General features: G+C 30.6%; 1 protein-coding gene across 1 annotated transcript in view; it reads right to left on the reverse strand.

Annotated features, from left to right (window-relative positions):
* Positions 1-18,352, reverse strand: part of LOC129989477 (peroxidase-like) — a 48,828-nt gene that overhangs the window by 12,457 nt on the left and 18,019 nt on the right. The window contains exons 6-10 of the mRNA XM_056098039.1: positions 13,764-13,868; positions 12,592-12,699; positions 11,036-11,171; positions 6,957-7,313; positions 953-1,147 (exon numbers count right to left, since the gene is read on the reverse strand). Coding sequence (XP_055954014.1) covers positions 953-1,147; positions 6,957-7,313; positions 11,036-11,171; positions 12,592-12,699; positions 13,764-13,868 — 901 coding nt within the window. The remainder of the gene's footprint in view (positions 1-952; positions 1,148-6,956; positions 7,314-11,035; positions 11,172-12,591; positions 12,700-13,763; positions 13,869-18,352) is intronic.

Consider the following 18,352-nt stretch of genomic DNA (forward strand, 5'->3'; position numbering starts at 1 on the left):
ATTCCTGGATACTACATAAACATTGGCACAAATACGTTACGATATATCTTTTAGCCGACATCTTCCGTTAATAACTATAAAAAGCGTCACGGAAACTATAAAAAGCTTTGAGATAGTTAAACGAGCACTGATTTAGCCGACATCTTCCGAGACTTCAGTCCATAGTCGAGTTTAGCTCAAGCCAATTCTCAATGGAGAATAGCAGACGATAAGCTTGAATAGTCGTGTGAAATCTCTCCTCTGCGGAGTTTTCTTTGAGCATTTTGTGTCATTACGGTTATTTACTGTCGATTTTCAGCTTGTGCGTTACTCTGTTTACTTAAGTGCTTCTTTTTTAACCCATTGACTGTGTTTCCATTTCTGTAAGTACGCGTCTGAGTGTTTAAGAAGGAATTTTTATTTATTACTGAAGTTGTTGGACTCAGTTCACTGTACACCTATCTCATCGGAAATGTTGATTATCGGATTCAGATTAAAATTTTTGTAACATTATGATTGATTGTAATTATTAATAATAATCAATAAAAAGTAAATTAATGTAATCACATTGAGTGATTATTATTAATAATAATTGATTAATCAGATTGACCATAATTTGTGTATACAAATTATTTTAATGAAAAGAAAGTTGTGCTACTTATTCGCTTTGGTAATGAATCTCTAAATTGAAGAGAAATCATTAAAAATTAGATTATCATTTCTATTTTGTCACAATTATTTGATAACAAGGAAATCTATGGCAGTTATTACGAAATTTCGCAGTTTTGATAATTCACTGGATACAGATGTGGTATGTCGACCCAAAACTTAATGTTTGACATGGAGAGTTATATTTTAAAGCAGAAGTTTCAAAATAAAAAGAAAAAAATCTCTGTCCGATCATATTACGACTTACCTTTTGCAACTTTGTTTCAAACTATAAAAAATCTTTCAAAAAAAAATTGTGTCTTACTCATAAAGTTGCTTCAGAAGTTGAACATATTCCTCCGGCATCATTTCAAATTCGACAAGATCATCGAAAGATGTTATGTTAATGGTAAATTCGGAACAAAACTTCACGAGATCTACGTAGGGAGCGATTCCATGATCTCTGCCCCGCTGAATATTTATAGCTGCTAAATCTTCTCCATAACGCACTCCAGGTTGCCTGCATTAAAAAAAGCGAAACATATAACAAATATAAAAGGCCAAACATACAATGCTTTGATCAAACAAAAGTTCACTTTTTAAAAAAGTCTTGTCGATAAGCCTTAGGACTGAGATAGATTCTTCTTGTATACTTAAAGGCAAATATATGCCTGCCATACATGAGATCATCGAATCCTCAACCATTTATTTTTGAAATTCAGTAAGTAATTTTTCTACTTGAAGCTTTATCATGAGAACTATTAAAATAAGTAGTTAATAAACTATTAAATTAGGTAAAAAATTTCCGTAAATCATGTTGGTGCGAATTTCTATTAACTAGAAATTTGAAGGCAGATCAGATCACAATAAAACTTAGTAGCATTAAGTATTCAGTTTACACGTGTTTTAAAATCTTAATAAATGTAGGAATTTAAATGAGTAAATGTTATATTTTTATGTTACAACTTAAGCACGTTATATAAAATAAAAATATTTCCACGCTATTTGAAGGAAGATGTGGTCGAAAAATTACTATTACATTAAAATGTCATAACACAACCAAAAAAAATCGCAATAAAGAATAAAATTATCACATCTTTAAAAATAAAATTTTATGATATACAGGGTGTCCCCAAAAAATGTATACACACATTAAATAATTGTAAATTTGGGGTTTATTATAATTCAAATAATTTTCAACATGTAAATGATTCTACAAATATCATTCTATTGTCTTGTTATCGCATGTTCTCAAACTGATGTCCGTTCTGCTCCAGACACTGCTGACAACGCGAAGCGATGGAATAGCACACATGATGGACCAATTCCCTTGGGATATTCGTACATTCATGTTCAATGGTGCCCTCAATTGAACAACTGTTGCAGGTTTATGGACGTCCTGAACAGTTCCATCAGCTTCAAACTTATCTCTAATTCGAGTGATGGTAACTTGTGTAGGTGGTTCTTTGTTAAACTCCCTCTTAAATTGTCTTTGCACTTCTACTGCATTTTCATACTTCCAGTAGCATTTTAGAATAAATTTCCTTTCTTCAAATTCAAGTCTGTCTGCCATCACTCGGTTTAATGGGTTCAGTCCGTAAAGAAAGAAGAAATAACTTAGTTATCAGCTGCTAAAATGTGTATACATTTTTTTGGGACACCCTGTATGTTTTAATTCCCTAAGGTAGTTAATCTTCAAAAAGAAACTGCACAGTTATGGAAGTGGACTTTCTCAATGTGTTACCTTTTGGCACTCTTTAAGGAATAACCGAAGTATTTTATTTAAAAATTAGAAATATGTACTCTAGAACGAACTGTTTCCTCAAAGTGAAATCATGAAAAATACAGCAAGCAACTTGATAAACTGAAAGCCGCCGTAAAAGAAAAACATTCAGAATTGGGAAACCGTTGAGACTTTGCCATAACAACAATGCAAAATTGCAAGTTGCAGTAACTGTAAGCAAAGAGTTTTTAACACTTTGGTTAAGATATTCTATCGCATCCTCCATGCTCACCAGATTTATCTCCACTATTACTTGCACTTGTCATTAAAAAAATTTCCTCCACGATAAACGGATCCAATCCGTAAGCGAAAATAAAATACGCCTCGATAAATATTTTACAAAGAAGTCCCGATAAAATTGGAGAAAGGAAAAAATAAGACTTCCTGAGAGATGGGAAAAACGGTTGTTAGAGAAGAACGGTTCTTAAGTAAAGCAATAAATGTCGTGTATTCATTTCATTTAAAAAAGAAAAAAAAGACATTTATGGGACACCCCAATATATGTTAACGAAAATAAAATACGCCTCAATAAATATTTTACAAACAAGTCGAAATAAAATTGGTGAAAGGAAAAAATGAGACTTCCTGAGAGATGGGAAAAGCGGTTGAGAGAGAAGAACGGTTCTTAAGTAAAGCAATAAATGTCGTGTATTCATTTCATTTAAAAAAGAAAAAAAGACATTTATGGGACACCCCAATATATGTTAACGAAAATAAAATACGCCTCGATAAATATTTTACAAACAAGTCGAAATAAAATTGGTGAAAGGAAAAAATGAGACTTCCTGAGAGATGGGAAAAGCGGTTGAGAGAGAAGAACGGTTCTTAAGTAAAGCAATAAATGTCGTGTATTCATTTCATTTAAAAAAGAAAAAAAGACATTTATGGGACACCCCAATATATGTTAACGAAAATAAAATACGCCTCGATAAATATTTTACAAACAAGTCGAAATAAAATTGGTGAAAGGAAAAAATGAGACTTCCTGAGAGATGGGAAAAGCGGTTGAGAGAGAAGAACGGTTCTTAAGTAAAGCAATAAATGTCGTGTATTCATTTCATTTAAAAAAGAAAAAAAGACATTTATGGGACACCCCAATATATGTTAACGAAAATGTAAATACGACGTTAATTGCATTAAAAATTTCAAATGATGTGGACACGTTTCTTCGTTAAAAGAAATTAAAAGCTTGAATAGTTTCTAATATTTCATGATATTACATGTAAATATTTCAAAGTCATTCATATTAGGATTACTATTTACACTATACAAGGGGATTAAAGAAAGCTTGGTTGGTATACGACCGTCTATCGAATATACCATTCGAGGCAACAGAACTAAAATACTAGGGGTGATCCAAAAAAAAAAGTTTACAAGGCAAAGGAAAAATGCTTTAGTAACAATAGACACAAAATACAAATGGTAATTAAGAGACATATGTGGCGGCCACTTCTCTACATAATCACCAAACCTGTTGAGGCATTTGTCACACCGCTGGACCAATTTGTTTAACCCGTCTTGGTAATAATCAGATCACTGGCTATTGAACCAGTTCTCGGCACCTTTTTGAACATCACCGTATTATACGAACCCTGTTTCGGATAAGTGTTTCTTCAAGGCCGGGAAAAGTAAATAGTCACTGAAAGCCAAAATGGGGACTGTTTGTGTCGGAGGGGGGGGGGTGGCTCTAGACCTCCCACCTAAACGTTTCCAGCAATCTCTCTGCCCGCTTCAAAAGAATGACATCATTTCGCCACCTATTGTCGACTCATTGCTTCGCCCCCGTACACTTCAAAGATTTGTCTGTGAATTTCCGATGGGGACACATTCTTGACATATAGAAATCGTATCACGGCTTACACCTCCGTGCGAGACCACTTCTCTAGACGTATGTCACTGTTTCAGATCTCAATGCTAACACTATCTGCTCGAACGAACGGTCTAAGACAACTAATGTTATCTGTCTCCACTCTGGGTAACAATAATCCTATCCACTATTTCTACTTTCCAAATGCTGCTGCTTGCAAACTTTTTTTTGGATCACCCCTCGTATTGTATGGCATATGGTTCAAGAATGAAGTCTGCTTAATCTCCCCAGAAACCAGTAAAAGATACGAAAGTATACAGTTTTGAAGCTCAGTCGTAGACAGTTCCAGTACTGTTGTTACTTGAATGCTGCGTCTTGTTTTTCAACTTGAACAATATACATGTTGAAAACAATCGTTTGATGAAATGATAAAACTTTTATTTAAATCAGAGGTTCCCAAACTTTTTTTTCTCGTGGACCACTTTCAAAGTTTTACTATTTTCGGTAGACCCCCTGCTGCCCGAACACTTGTACTATTATCTATTGTTCTATTCAATTCTGTGTTTGAACTGAGTCTCGAATATTTTCGAGTACCTACCTAGTGAATGATGCTACCTGCCTACGTTGATAGGTAAATCAAAGCCCAAATTATTGTTCTTTATTATGAAAACCAGAAAAGTTTTCGTGGACCCCCACTTACAACTTGTGAACCCCTGTTTTCTTTTCACGTCTACGTGGACCCCCGAGTGGTCTCCTATGGACCCCTGGGGGTCCACATGGACCACTTTGAGAACCTATGATTTAAATGAACAAAAGGCCTCAGAGACATTTCATGTCTACAACAGAAATCATCGGTTACGGCGAGATCAGTATCGTGAATCAGTTGGAGGGTACTTGATACGCAAATCTGAAGACAGCAATTACACATAGATCGATTTTATTCTGGATTAGTCTAAAATCTCCCGTTTTAATTGAATAGTGATATTCAAATTTAGAATAATCAACATTTTCATAATCTTAGGCCAATCAGTCTTCAGAAGTCCTGGGTGCTGATTGGGGTATCATCTTCGATGAAGTGGTCAAAAATCTCCTGCTTTTATTGAATAGCGATATTCAAATTTTAATAAATCAATCAGTTTTAAACACAGATTTAGTTGATTCGAGTTCAATTCTTTTAATTGAAAATATTCTTGTTTCAAGAATATTTTGTACAGAATATTTAGTTCACATATCAGAGTATCTAGATAGAAGTTAAAAGTTTGCAATTTGTTTCGGCATTTTTTGACTCAAGTTACATAAAATATAATTATTTATCTCATTTAGACTATTTTAACACATGTATTTCTATTATTAAAAGTTTATAAATTAGCCATTGGACCCTGAATTGAAAGAATATATATTAAACCCTATTTGCCTTAAATGAAACTGAAATATCGAAATAATAATGTAGCTATTTTAAAACGTGACGGAAAACTTTTTCCCGCTTTAATTTTTTTAATAAAAAATCATACATCTCATATTTATTTAATTTCGTGCAGACAGGCACTGAAAATTAGACTTTTATATGTTTAATTGGCCACAATATTTAACTTATTTTTAATTTCAGCTTTTGTCAATGTGAAGGCATTGCGTTGATAAAAGTTAATTTTTTCCCATGCACACGTGATGTGCTGCAAATTAAATTTTATTTTTATTTTGTACGAAATGAATTGCTGAAAAATATGATTACATTCATTAAAAATAGAAATTTTATTTGTAGGTTAAAACATTTGTATCATTAAAAAGATTATTTTTTTAGCTTTAACTGGATGCAAAAATCAATTTTGTGCTATTTGTATTTTAGGCAGTTATAGCTGAAAAACGTCAAAATTTCGTTCAATTTTTAATTGATTAAAATTTTAATTCAAAATTCAAAAAAATTCGCTCTGAGTTGCACTTTCCAGACCTCCAACGTATACATATTCCAAAGTTGGTAGCTATAGGTTAAATGGTCTGACCTGTAGAGCGCCAACACACACACACACACACACACACACACACACACACACACACACACACACACACACACACACACACACACACACACACACACACACACACACACACACACACATTGAGCTTTATTATAAGTATATAAAAATAAAGTATGCTTGTTGGTGAATTAAATATGTAGTTTTCTAATTCATTTAAACATTTTCTTTTGAGTGATGTAGATGCTGTAGCAGATGTTTTAATTGAATTAAAAAATTCACAATAATTAATTATCATGAATTAAACTTAAGAAAAGCCTAAGAGAAAAAACGTTGAAAAAAATTGTATGAACCGAAGTCATTTGAACAATTATCTATCTTGAATTCCGCAATAAGAATGCACTGTGAATGTTTGATGTTGCACTGTGGATGTTTAGATTTTTTTTACAATTGATTAGAGTTAAAGAACATTTTCTTGAATTGCTGATAATTGAGAACTCATGTCCAATGGTACCATTATGCGAAGACTGAGCATCACATGTGCCAAATATTGGTTAAAACTAAAGTTAAAATTTATTTCTGGTTTAATGAAACCTTAAGTTTAATATTTAATTCTCAGTTTTAAGCAATTCTTCTTTATTTCACCTCGTCTGTTCCAAATTAGATTTTTTTAAACATTCAAATAGTGATGATAATTTACAGAAAAAAAATGTATGGAAGGTATTCGATGAATTTTACATCATTGCAAGATATCTCATAAAATACTTACTCGTATAAGTAATCTGTAAGATCTTTGATCATGTAACGATCGAATTTCTCAATAGGAACGTGTTGCGAGCCTCTGATTAGATCAGAAGTATGGCCTCTCCTGATTAAATCAGGATTCGAAAACGTGTCCTTGAACCGAAGTTTCAACGAACCAATGTCAGTCGGTACCATGTTGTGAAGTCTGAAGGCAGCATGTGCGAATTCGTGCCAAACAGCAATGACAGCAAGAGGGAAGAAAAGCGTGCCATTTGAACCTTTTTTTATTGTTATATCAAATTCGTTCATAATGCGAGGGGTCAAAATGATTGGTAAAAAATCTTGATAAATGATGCACTGGAATTCGGCAATAACAATTTTCCTGAAATGGAAAGAAATAGTAATTAAATATATCCTTATGTATTAGAGAGAAAGAACAATACTTTTATTATCTAAACTTCAATTATATGGAATATGGTAAATAAAAACGATTTCGTAATGACGTTGTGGAGTTAGATTAAGGTTACATTTTCAATGGGCAAAGGCGACATCATTCTTTTTTTCAGATTTTTATTAAGAGATTCCCGTAGTTTCTTGGCAAAGTTACTAGTGCAGCATTCGTTAGAAATAACTTGAGAGACAAATTAGTTACAATTTAGTTGTTTTCTTATTGTGCAATATGATTCTCTCTGTCTATCTGTTCAAGTACAAATGAAATCAATCCCTATAAAATATAAACAGCTACACAGATAAAATTTGACCCATAGATTTATCACCACAATGTAGATTCTTATCAAGTCTTCAATCAAATGCAGCAAAGGTTGGCGGTTATTTGGTTTACTCATTTACATGAATGTTAACGAAATGATTTCGATATTTGATCTTTTGGTCACAACTGCAATTCTGTCTGCAATTTTGGTTTCAATTGGTTAGAAAACGACGTCCAAAATACCTGTTAGCATTTTAGATTCAGTAAAAATGATTGAATTGACACCAAAGATCTATATTTCGTAATTATTTCTTGTCCATGCCCTGCTTTTCTCAAAATCCATAACTACAGTGGGTAACAAAAGTTTCCGTAAGGAAGACTAAAATAAAAATAAACTAGCATAATTTTTAATCTCTGCTTTATATCTTTGTACACTAAAGGGAGTTTCATAATAAATTCCCCCTTTTTTACAAAACGCAGTAAGTCTTTTTGCAATTTTTAAGATAAATGACGAAGTGTCATGAAAAAACCGTTTCCGTACGCAATAAGCAAATTCTTCCTGAACATGTTCTACAACTGACCCGAAATAAATATTCGAAGTTTGATGGTTTGTCAAAGTGAAGAACACGACATAGCAACAGTTGTTTCATTCCAATTTGTAGCTGATCGTCTTATAATTTGAATTCAAAAAGCCATTCGAAAGTTAGTGATTCGGTTGCGAAAAGATGGATTATTTATGAAAAAAATCCGTCAGATCACTAACAAGCCAAAGTCTACAGTGCAGTATATTATTGGAAAATAACGTGAGCTGTAAACATTTGAGGATAGAGATCGATCTAGAAGACCTCTGAAGTGAAATCACTTGCATAAGGTGTGAGGTACAAGATAATCAATCATCATTAGTGGACCTCAACTTGCAATTGATTTCATGATTGATTACAACATTAATTATAACATTATCGCGCCTCAAATAGGGAGAAATGTCAATAAAAAAGATTATAATGGGTATGCAGCCCTTAAAAAGCCTGTTATGAATCTCTGCAACAGAAAAAAGCGTCTTGAATTATCAAAGAAACATAAAAGCAGGCCTCTATATTTATGGAAATCTGTCCTTTTTAGTGAGGAATCAAAATTTAATATCCATGGGTCAGATGGTCGAGTTATGATCTGGAGGAAATCGGAGGAAATCAAAGCAGCATATGTCAATTAAGAACTTATGAGAAACTGTGAAGCACAGTGATGGAGGGAACATGATATGAGTGCTGCTGGTGACGGAAATTTATATTTTAAAGAAGGAAATATGGATAGGCACATGTATCTTGACATTCTAAAACAAAACGTTTTAACAAATGAAGAAAAACTGTCCCTTGGAAGTGACTTTATTTTTGAATAGGACAACGATCCTAAGCACACCTCCAAGATTTATCAAGAGTAATGTTTCTATCATATTAAACAACAGCTTCGCAGCCCTCCGCAGTCTCCTGATTTAATTCCTATAGAAAATTTATGGGAAGAAATTAGTCGTGAACTAAAAAATATGATACAAAGAACAAGATGGTACTCAAAAGGGCATTCAAGACGTCTTGAGCAGTATTTCTCCAGAAGCAACAACAAAAAAGCTTGTGGAGGTTATGTCACAATGTTTGAAAGTTGCGATAAAGGCCAAAGGAAAGCCTACTGATTATGAAATGCAAATTGGCATGAAAAAGACCTTTCGTGTAATTTGTAAACACTAGGGTTCATACAAAACCCGACTTTTTGAAAAACCGGTTTTCGAATTCAATATTTCCAAAAAACCGGTTTTAGAGGGTTTTCGAATTTTTGGCAAAAAAAAAAAGAATAGGGAAATATATTTTATTTAATTTATATAAAGTAACAAAAAACGAAATCAATATCAAAGTCAAAATATAAAAAAAATAAAGATTTCATATACTTATTACTTACACAAAATAACGAAAACTGAAACAAAAATGTCAAATTCTATTTGCATTATCTTCACTAATTTTAATTTCTCCTAAGAAATATAATTTTAAAAAACATAAAATATCCACTGAACTCTGGTTACGTCTTGTTCTTATTTTGGACACAATATTGCCTGAAATTGAAAATGCTAGTTCACTAGCTAATGAGCTTGGTATTATAGTTTTCATGGCATCAAATATTTTGATTTTGAAATGGCATCAAATATTTTGATTTTGAAATGGCATCAAATATTTTGATTTTGAAATGGCATCAAATATTTTGATTTTGAAATGGCATCAAATATTTTGATTTGAGAAAAATCTTGATACATCAAGATTTTTGTTCTTTTATTCGCTACCAAATAATGAAAATTCAGCTTTCAGTGTCTTTGGATTTGTAAATTTTTCTTAAAAACGTATGAGTTGATTTTTCCATGGCTTCTTTAAAAAAAAACATACCAAATTATTCTGATGAGTAGATTCTTCCATTTGCTCTTCATCTAAATTGGTATCCGCATAAGAATTTGGAAATAATCTAGGCAATATCTTTCCAGATAACTTAATAATTTCGGTTTTTGAAGCTAAAGAAAGTGCACTAGATTTCTTCGCTGAACTAGATATGTTTTGTGGATTTTGCAAATACAGCAAAAGAGTAGCTAATTCTACTTGTCTTCTTTCATGAATTCGTTGTTCTAAAGCTGTATAATTCTATAATAATTTCAAACTTATTTCATTAAAATTTTTTAGTTCATTTAACAGAAATTCAAATATACCTTCACTTGTTAATAAATTGGCATCTCTCTCTCTCCTTCAGCTCTTAGACAAATCGGTTCCAACCAAAAAAAATTCAAAATAACTTATTTTATTTTATTTATTTATTTATTTGAAGAAGAAGAGGAATATCTAGGTGTTCCGGAAAACTTGTTTACTTAATTTAAAAAACGGTTATCAAATGTCACAAATTTACTTTAAAAAACTGGTTTTTTAAAACCGGGATTAAAAATCGTCAACCTCTAGTAAATATGGTACGGAAACCTTTTTTCCTTATTTGTAGCATTTTTTTATTCTCTCAATGTACCTATTTAATTTGCTTCATAGTTCTCCCTTTATAATATTCATAAATAATAAATGAAATTATTTTAAACCAATTTTCAGATTTTCATTTTCATAACAAAATTGTTTGTATCAAAAATAAAACTTTCATTAACAGTCATAGCTACGTACGGAAATTTTTTTTACCCACTGTATATGTAGGAGGAGGGGGAGGGGATAAGAACCTTTCTTGGAGAGCATGCGTGAAAGTATCGCAGAGTATACTTCTGCGGATATAGCTTAGAAATTTAATCCTATTGTAAACATCTTAATTTTGTGTTAAGCAAAAGGATGTTGGACAAGGATACAAATAAGAAGGATATGATAAAGTTTTATAATAACCTAGATTCTTGAAATAATTTCTCTTCTTCCCAATGTGGATTCATCTGTTTGAGCTCCTTGGCGATTCTATTATGTTCCCTCATCCAAGCAGTGTGCATGCTTGTCAATGATGCGTGTTGATTTACTCGTGGATCACCTGGCCAGAAGAAATTAAATTACATATAATCACTCCAAAAAGATATTTGGAAACTCAATTTGTTTTTAATATTGAGATATTTTAGCTCATAAAGTTCATTTCTTCAAGCAATAAGTTTCGATGCATAATTTATTAATTTAATCGTTAAAAAATTGTGAATTACTCAACAGTAAATTATAAAAATATCCTGATGATAAAAACGAAATTTTAAGAATTCACTTATATAATCCACAATTTTTTCTTTTATGAATAATTTTTCCGATATATATTTTATCTTCTTTTATTATACTTTTAAAAACCACTTACGTTTATTTTTAATTATATTTTAAGGTAATTTCTGTTTAAAGGTAATTTTCTTTATTTCATATTTCTTCTTTATAAAAAGATTACTGATGCTTTATTTTTTATTAGGAACGCACGTGATGATAAGGAATATGATATTCATAAAATTTTGAATCCATAATAATTTAAAGAAATTTAGTAATATGTACAATAGTCACAAAAAATTAATAAGTTTGTTTTAAATATCCGCGTTTATCACATCATTATGATTGCTAATTAAAGTGATTATTAAGATTGTAATGATAGTTCATCATTACTATCTGGAAGACCGAAGCTTCGCTTGGCTATTCTTTTTTTTGTCTATGTGTTTATGGAGGAAATATTTAGATACGAATCACATAATGATGATATGAATATTTTTCATATCATCATTATGTATTATGAATATTTTTCATGTCATCATTATATATTATGAACATTTTTCATATCATCATTATGTGTTATGAATATTTTTCATATCATCATTATGTATTATGAATATTTTTCATATCATCATTATGTATTATGAATATTTTTCATATCATCATTATGTATTATGAACATTTTTCATATCATCATTATGTATTATGAATATTTTTCATATCATCATTATGTATTATGAATATTTTTCATATCATCATTATGTATTATGAACATTTTTCATATCATCATTATGAGGTAAGATTTACCTCATTTCACATCCATCAGCGCCATCTCACAAAAAGATGAGGTAACAGTAAGTTGTTATGGCAACAATGCAAATACCACAAAGATATACGATATGGCGCTATATGACATTGTCAGCATGAGAGCATATGGATAAAGGCTGTAATAATTAGTTATAAAATTGTGTGTGTAAAATCTCGTGTTTTCAGTGAAGTCACAATTAAATAAAAAGCAAACCCTGATTTGAATATAAAATTTGATCCATATAGTTAAAGTCGCTTCCAAGATACAAGAAATAACTTTATATATGTACAAGAATTGCTCGTTTAAAGTTATAAGATTAGCTTTTATGAAAATATTTGATTCCTGAGTAGGGGAATATTGAAATAAATGATGCGAAATAACCGAAATATCTGATTTATCTCTTTCTTACCGGCAATGAAACATTCTGATTCTTGCTTTTTTGGACAAAAAATATCCTCGGGATCCTTCCCAGTTGGCAGAAGACAATATTTGCTTGAATCAGTAGATTTTAATCTGCCTAAAAACAAAAATATTAGAAAATTTCGCAGCTATGTATGTTTTATAACCATTATTCATATATTGATAAATATAGCGAGTTCGCAAATTGTACAGACTAACTCTATGGCAAAGAATACCGACGTGCTCTGATTGGTCGATTTCTTTCGCACAGACTTTCTATGCTGTAGCTGTTGCAACCCTGTTTGTTTTCAACGTATTTTTTTGCCTGCCATTTTTCAAAATGGATAAATTAAATCTTCCAGAGGAATACAATTATAAAATAATTGAGATTGATGAGAATAGAGCTATTTTTCGTATTTCAGATCTTGTAAATAAAGAATTAGCACAGGTAGCAATTTTTCTGTGAAGTATTATTAAAATAAGACTTGAAAATTAAGCTTTTTTTTTACTTTAAATAAATTTTTACGTTAAAATCATTACCATAAAATATTTACATGCAAGTATACTATATTTATTAAGATATTTAGACGACATTAAACGGAATAGAAATCATTATAATTCTTATTGAATATTCATGCAAAATAAAATAAGGAGATATTTATTTATTAATTTCTTATTCAAATTATTGCCCTAAGATGTCTATCTGCAAATGTGCTATATTTGTTAAGATATTTAGATTCATATAGTTATTAATAATCTAATTATTAATGTTGATATTTGTTATTAACTTAATATTAAGATTTATAAATATATAAATAGTTAATACATTTCTTTTGAATACTTATTTCTTGCATTTCTGTAACACATATTTCAGGAATGGATTCAAGAATATCAACAAAGATCGGAAACAGTTTGGCAATATTTGAGCCAAATAAGCGATAACTACACTATTATGAGTGCAAAACATTGCCAAAAAGATGCCAAGGCTTAAACCAATCAGAGCATGTCGGTATCCTTTGCCATAGAGTTAGTCTGTACAATTTGCGAACTCGCATAAATATATGGTACAACAATTTCAAATCGCAGCCCAATAATTAATAGCTTTTCAAACTTTTTACACATTGAAATTCAATGATTATGCTGCAGCATCAGTTTTATTATGGAATCAAAAATTGTCCTTACCTGTCCCATCCAAAGCTCTCAACATGTTTACTTTATTTTCACTGACACCGTATATATAAGAACCATCTATAGCAGCTGTTGCACCATTTGTTTGTTCTCTGTTTACTGTGAAAGAAAAAGAAGAATATATTATTTTAAATTCCTTTCATTATAAGTGAATTTTAATTAAAGTCGTACCACATTAAACTGTACATTCAATTTATAATTTTGTTGCCCATGGTTTAAATATTCTTGTTTGGAAAACATTCAAAAATTGATAACAAATTCGAAATTGAAAAATTCTCTTAAACGAAAGAAATTATACCCTACATGAAAGTTCAAACGTAGATTGCTAAAATGTTTCAGAAAAGAAACTTGATTTTGTAAAACTTGAAAAAAAAATTTCTATATATGTAGTCGTTTATCTGCTGTATTAAATAACTTTGCTGAAATTAAAGCACCACCTAAGTACATAAAACGCGAATATACATGGTATAGAAAACGCTTTTATTGCTTAATGTCGAATGGCAACTGTCAAATGTAAACAAATCGCCATCTAAGTTTTTCAGATTGCTTCATTAAATGTTTTACAATACACTTAATTCAATGCTTTGCTTAAGGTAATTATTGGAGCTGCAAAATATTATTAGAAATTTTGGGAGAGAACTGGCCATGTTATCAAAACTCCCATTCAATTAAAAGAACTAAAATGTAAAAGAAAATAAGATGGTATGAATAAACATTAAATTAATTTTAATAAAACTTAAAAGAAGTTTTATTGTCACTAGGTGAGCAACAGTTTAACATGCATGGAAATTGGTGCTCAAATCTTCCAAAATTGCTATCTTATAAAAATGGATACTGTATTACTTAAAAATTAAAAAAAAAACAACCCTTTTTAGTGCTATCTGTTTCAATATATATATATATATTTTATTTTTAATAAATTTTTTAATTTAATTTAATACACAATACGTAATGATGTATTTAATGTTATGATGAAATTCAGACTCATCTATTGAAACATGTGGTCACATGATTTTGGAAATGTTAGCATCATTGTTAAAAGAATTCCGTTCTAGTATATTCACTTTAATTTGCATCTGAAAAAATTTGTAGTAAAAAATTCAAAAATTGAAAAAATTCAAACTATCCTTTAGAAACGTTGAAAGCCTCGTCCTCAATAATTCTAATATACTCTATAAAACTATTTTGACTCCGAAAAAAATCATTTTTTCAGCGTCTGTCTATGAGCAGATCAACTCAGAAAATAATGATTCAGAGGATAAAACTCTAGTGTATAACCTCTACACTAAACTTTTCGATCTTTATGTATATTGATTAAAATTTATCGGCAGATAAACTGTTTGTCGATCTGTCTGTTCGTGTGTGTATGAAGACGATTACTCAAAACACACAATGACTAAAAAAAGGAGAATATTGTGTAAATAATTTAGCTCATTTACCGACTACTATCCATCATCTGAATCTTATTAAAACAATGATGCTTGAATGTAAATACAAAAAAACTAGTTTCTACGTTCCAGCCGTTATTGGCGAAACTCGTTGGGACTAATTTCTACGTTTCAGCTGAGTGAAGGATCGATTATCAGAACTGCAGATGTATATCAGGTATTGACTCAACTTTTAAAAGGTTATTTTTGTTAGAATTTAATTTATTATTCATTCGTTTTATTACATTATATTCATTTATTTCACTATATTCCTTATATCGTTTTCACTATATTAAGGAACTAAACACGACATTTTTGCATTTTGTAGATTAGTTGGTTATGTAGAAATATCGGTTGTATTTAATTTCAATTGAATTTCTAATGCATATCTTAATGTTCATGATTATCTCAAAAAAGTATTTGTAAGCATCAAAATGTGATAATTTCTTGCTATTTTAATAGCTTTAAACATATTCTGTTTATTTTGTTCGTGTACATTCCGAATAATTCCTAATCCTATGGCATCGGATGTTGGCCAGGAACAATAGGTAGGCTTTATTTCAATTAAATCTCTGATGCATAACTTGATGCTCATGATTACCTTAACAAAAATAATTTTCAGTATCAAATTGTGATAGATATTAAAGTGGTGTTATTTTAGTAGCTTTGCCCCTTTTCTTTTTATTGTGCACAGTAATTTTCTAATGGATTCAATTTCCATGATTTCATAGTGCCATTAATAGTTGAAGTGTGCAGGAATATATGTAGGAGTGGGTGGGACAAAATGCCCATTCAATCCCATTTGGATCAGTGTCTCGGGTACTGATTAAGAAAAGAAGTAGCGTTTAAAGAAAAACAGTGAATTTATTTAGAGTAAACAAAATTAACAGGACATTAACAATTAAGACAGGAAAGGTTAATTACATTAAAGTTAGAAGTTAAAATACTTAGATGGCATCAAAGGTCGAAATCTAACAAGATGTCTGCACATAGCAAAACTAACTGCCGCCGTAGCGTAAGATTATTAAACACTCATCGTTACCGCAGACTAAGAATCCTCTTCTCTCGAGCGAATGCCAACAGCACGCTTTTTATTCAAACTTATGGTCATATGACTTAGCATTTTGGATTAGTATGGTGCAATCCATTATCTATCTATACTTATATATAAAGCTCAATGTGTGTGTGTGTGTGTGTGTGTGTTGGCGCTCTACAGAGAAGACCATTTGACCTACAGCTACCAAATTTGGTACATTTATACCTTAGAGGTCCGGAATGTGCACCTGGGGTCCCTTTTTTTGAATTTTTAATTAGAATTTTAATTATTAATTAAAAACTAACTTTCCCGCCAAAAAATATTCATTTCCCCCACCGCCAAATGAGTAAGAGTTCAGTTTTTTTCCCAACAGTAATGAGGCTAGGCTTAATATTTTTCGGCTGATTATTTCAAACGATTCTGTTTATTTTCTTAATGTTTTATGCATTTAAAATTAAACATTGTTAATGAATCGATCTTTCAGATTCATTCTGAAGTACTTTTGAATTAAAATAAAACAGAATAAAGGAAATTAATAATTTCTAATCTGCATAGCGTTTCCCCAACTGGCGTAGAAAAACTCACGCATTTGCGTTACCGTAACTGGCGTTGTAAATTCACGCATGCGCATTGTGTTCTGATTGTTAACATGGCAACCATTATCAATGGACGATTTAAATTTTTTTAGGTTCGTTGTATGCTTTTGTAATTAAAGTGTATTTATGTTAGTTATATATTTTTTGTATATGCTTATAGTTTTAAGACCATCGTTTTTTAAGTAGTTTTTTAAACCTGTTTTCAACTGATTATTTTAAACGATTCGTTTTATTTTTTAGTATTTGATGCATTTAAAATTAAACATTGTTAATAAATCAATCTGGTCATGATGAATCGGAGAAAATTTTGTTGACAAATTTTTGAAATATTACATAAATTAAGAAAGATATTCTTTAATGTCCATAAAGTTTAAACGCTCAGTGGCTGTTTTCAATAATCATATTACAAAAAAAAAAAAATACTTTGTTTCAGTAAAAAATATTATTATATTAATTGCAGATTAATCCTTTCCACTTTAATTTAAAGTATAAATTCTACGGGAGCCAACAGAGAATTAGAGAGATAAATATTACGTTATGACTGAAGGCGTTTATAATATTATGAATGAATTATATGACAATCAAAATTTGAAGTTTTAAAATATTTTGATGAAGAAGCTATTAAAGTAGGAATTGCATAAAATATTTAATTATTTAAATTTTAACGAACATTAAGATTGGCGAATCGGCTGGTCGCCAAAATCGGCTAGTACTTATATAAAGTTCAATGTGTGTGTGTGTGTTGGCGCTCTACAGGCCAGACTGTTCGACCTACAGCTACCAAATTTGTACATGCATACCTTGGAGGTCGGGAATGTGCACCTAGGGTCCCTTTTTTAAATTTTTAATTAGAATTGAAATTATTAATAAAAAACTAACTTTCCCGACAAAAAAATCTTTTCATTTCCCCACCGCCAAATTAGTACGGCTTCAGTTTTTTTTCCCGCACTAAAGAGGATAGGCTTAAGAAATTTTCGGCAGATTATTTCAAACGATTCTATTTATTTTCTTAATGTTTGATACATTTAAAACTAAACATTGTTAATTAATCGATCTTTCAGATTCATTCTGAAGTACTTTTGAATGAAAATAAAACAGAATAAAGGAAATTAAAAATTTCTAATCTGCATAGCGTTACTCCAACTGGAGTAGAAAATTCACACATTTGCGTTACCATAGTTGGCGTTGAAAATTCACGCATGCGCATTCTGTTCTGATTGTTGATTTGTTGATTGTATGTTTTCGACAGATTATTTCAAACAATTATGTTTATTTTTTTAAATGTTTGATGCATTTAAAACTAAACATAGTTAATTAATCAATCTGTTCATGATGAATATGATAAAATTTTGTTGAAAACTTCTTGAGATATTATATAAATTTAAAAAAATATTCTTTAGTGCCCATAAGGTTTAAATACTCAGCTACTCTGTTTTCAGTACTCATATTTAAAAACAATGCTTCGTTTCAGAAAAAAAAATTATTATATTTGTTTCAGTTTAATCATTTCCATTTTAATTTAAA

The sequence above is a fragment of the Argiope bruennichi genome, chromosome 10, assembly GCF_947563725.1.
Source record: "Argiope bruennichi chromosome 10, qqArgBrue1.1, whole genome shotgun sequence".
Lineage (NCBI taxonomy): Eukaryota > Metazoa > Arthropoda > Arachnida > Araneae > Araneidae > Argiope > Argiope bruennichi.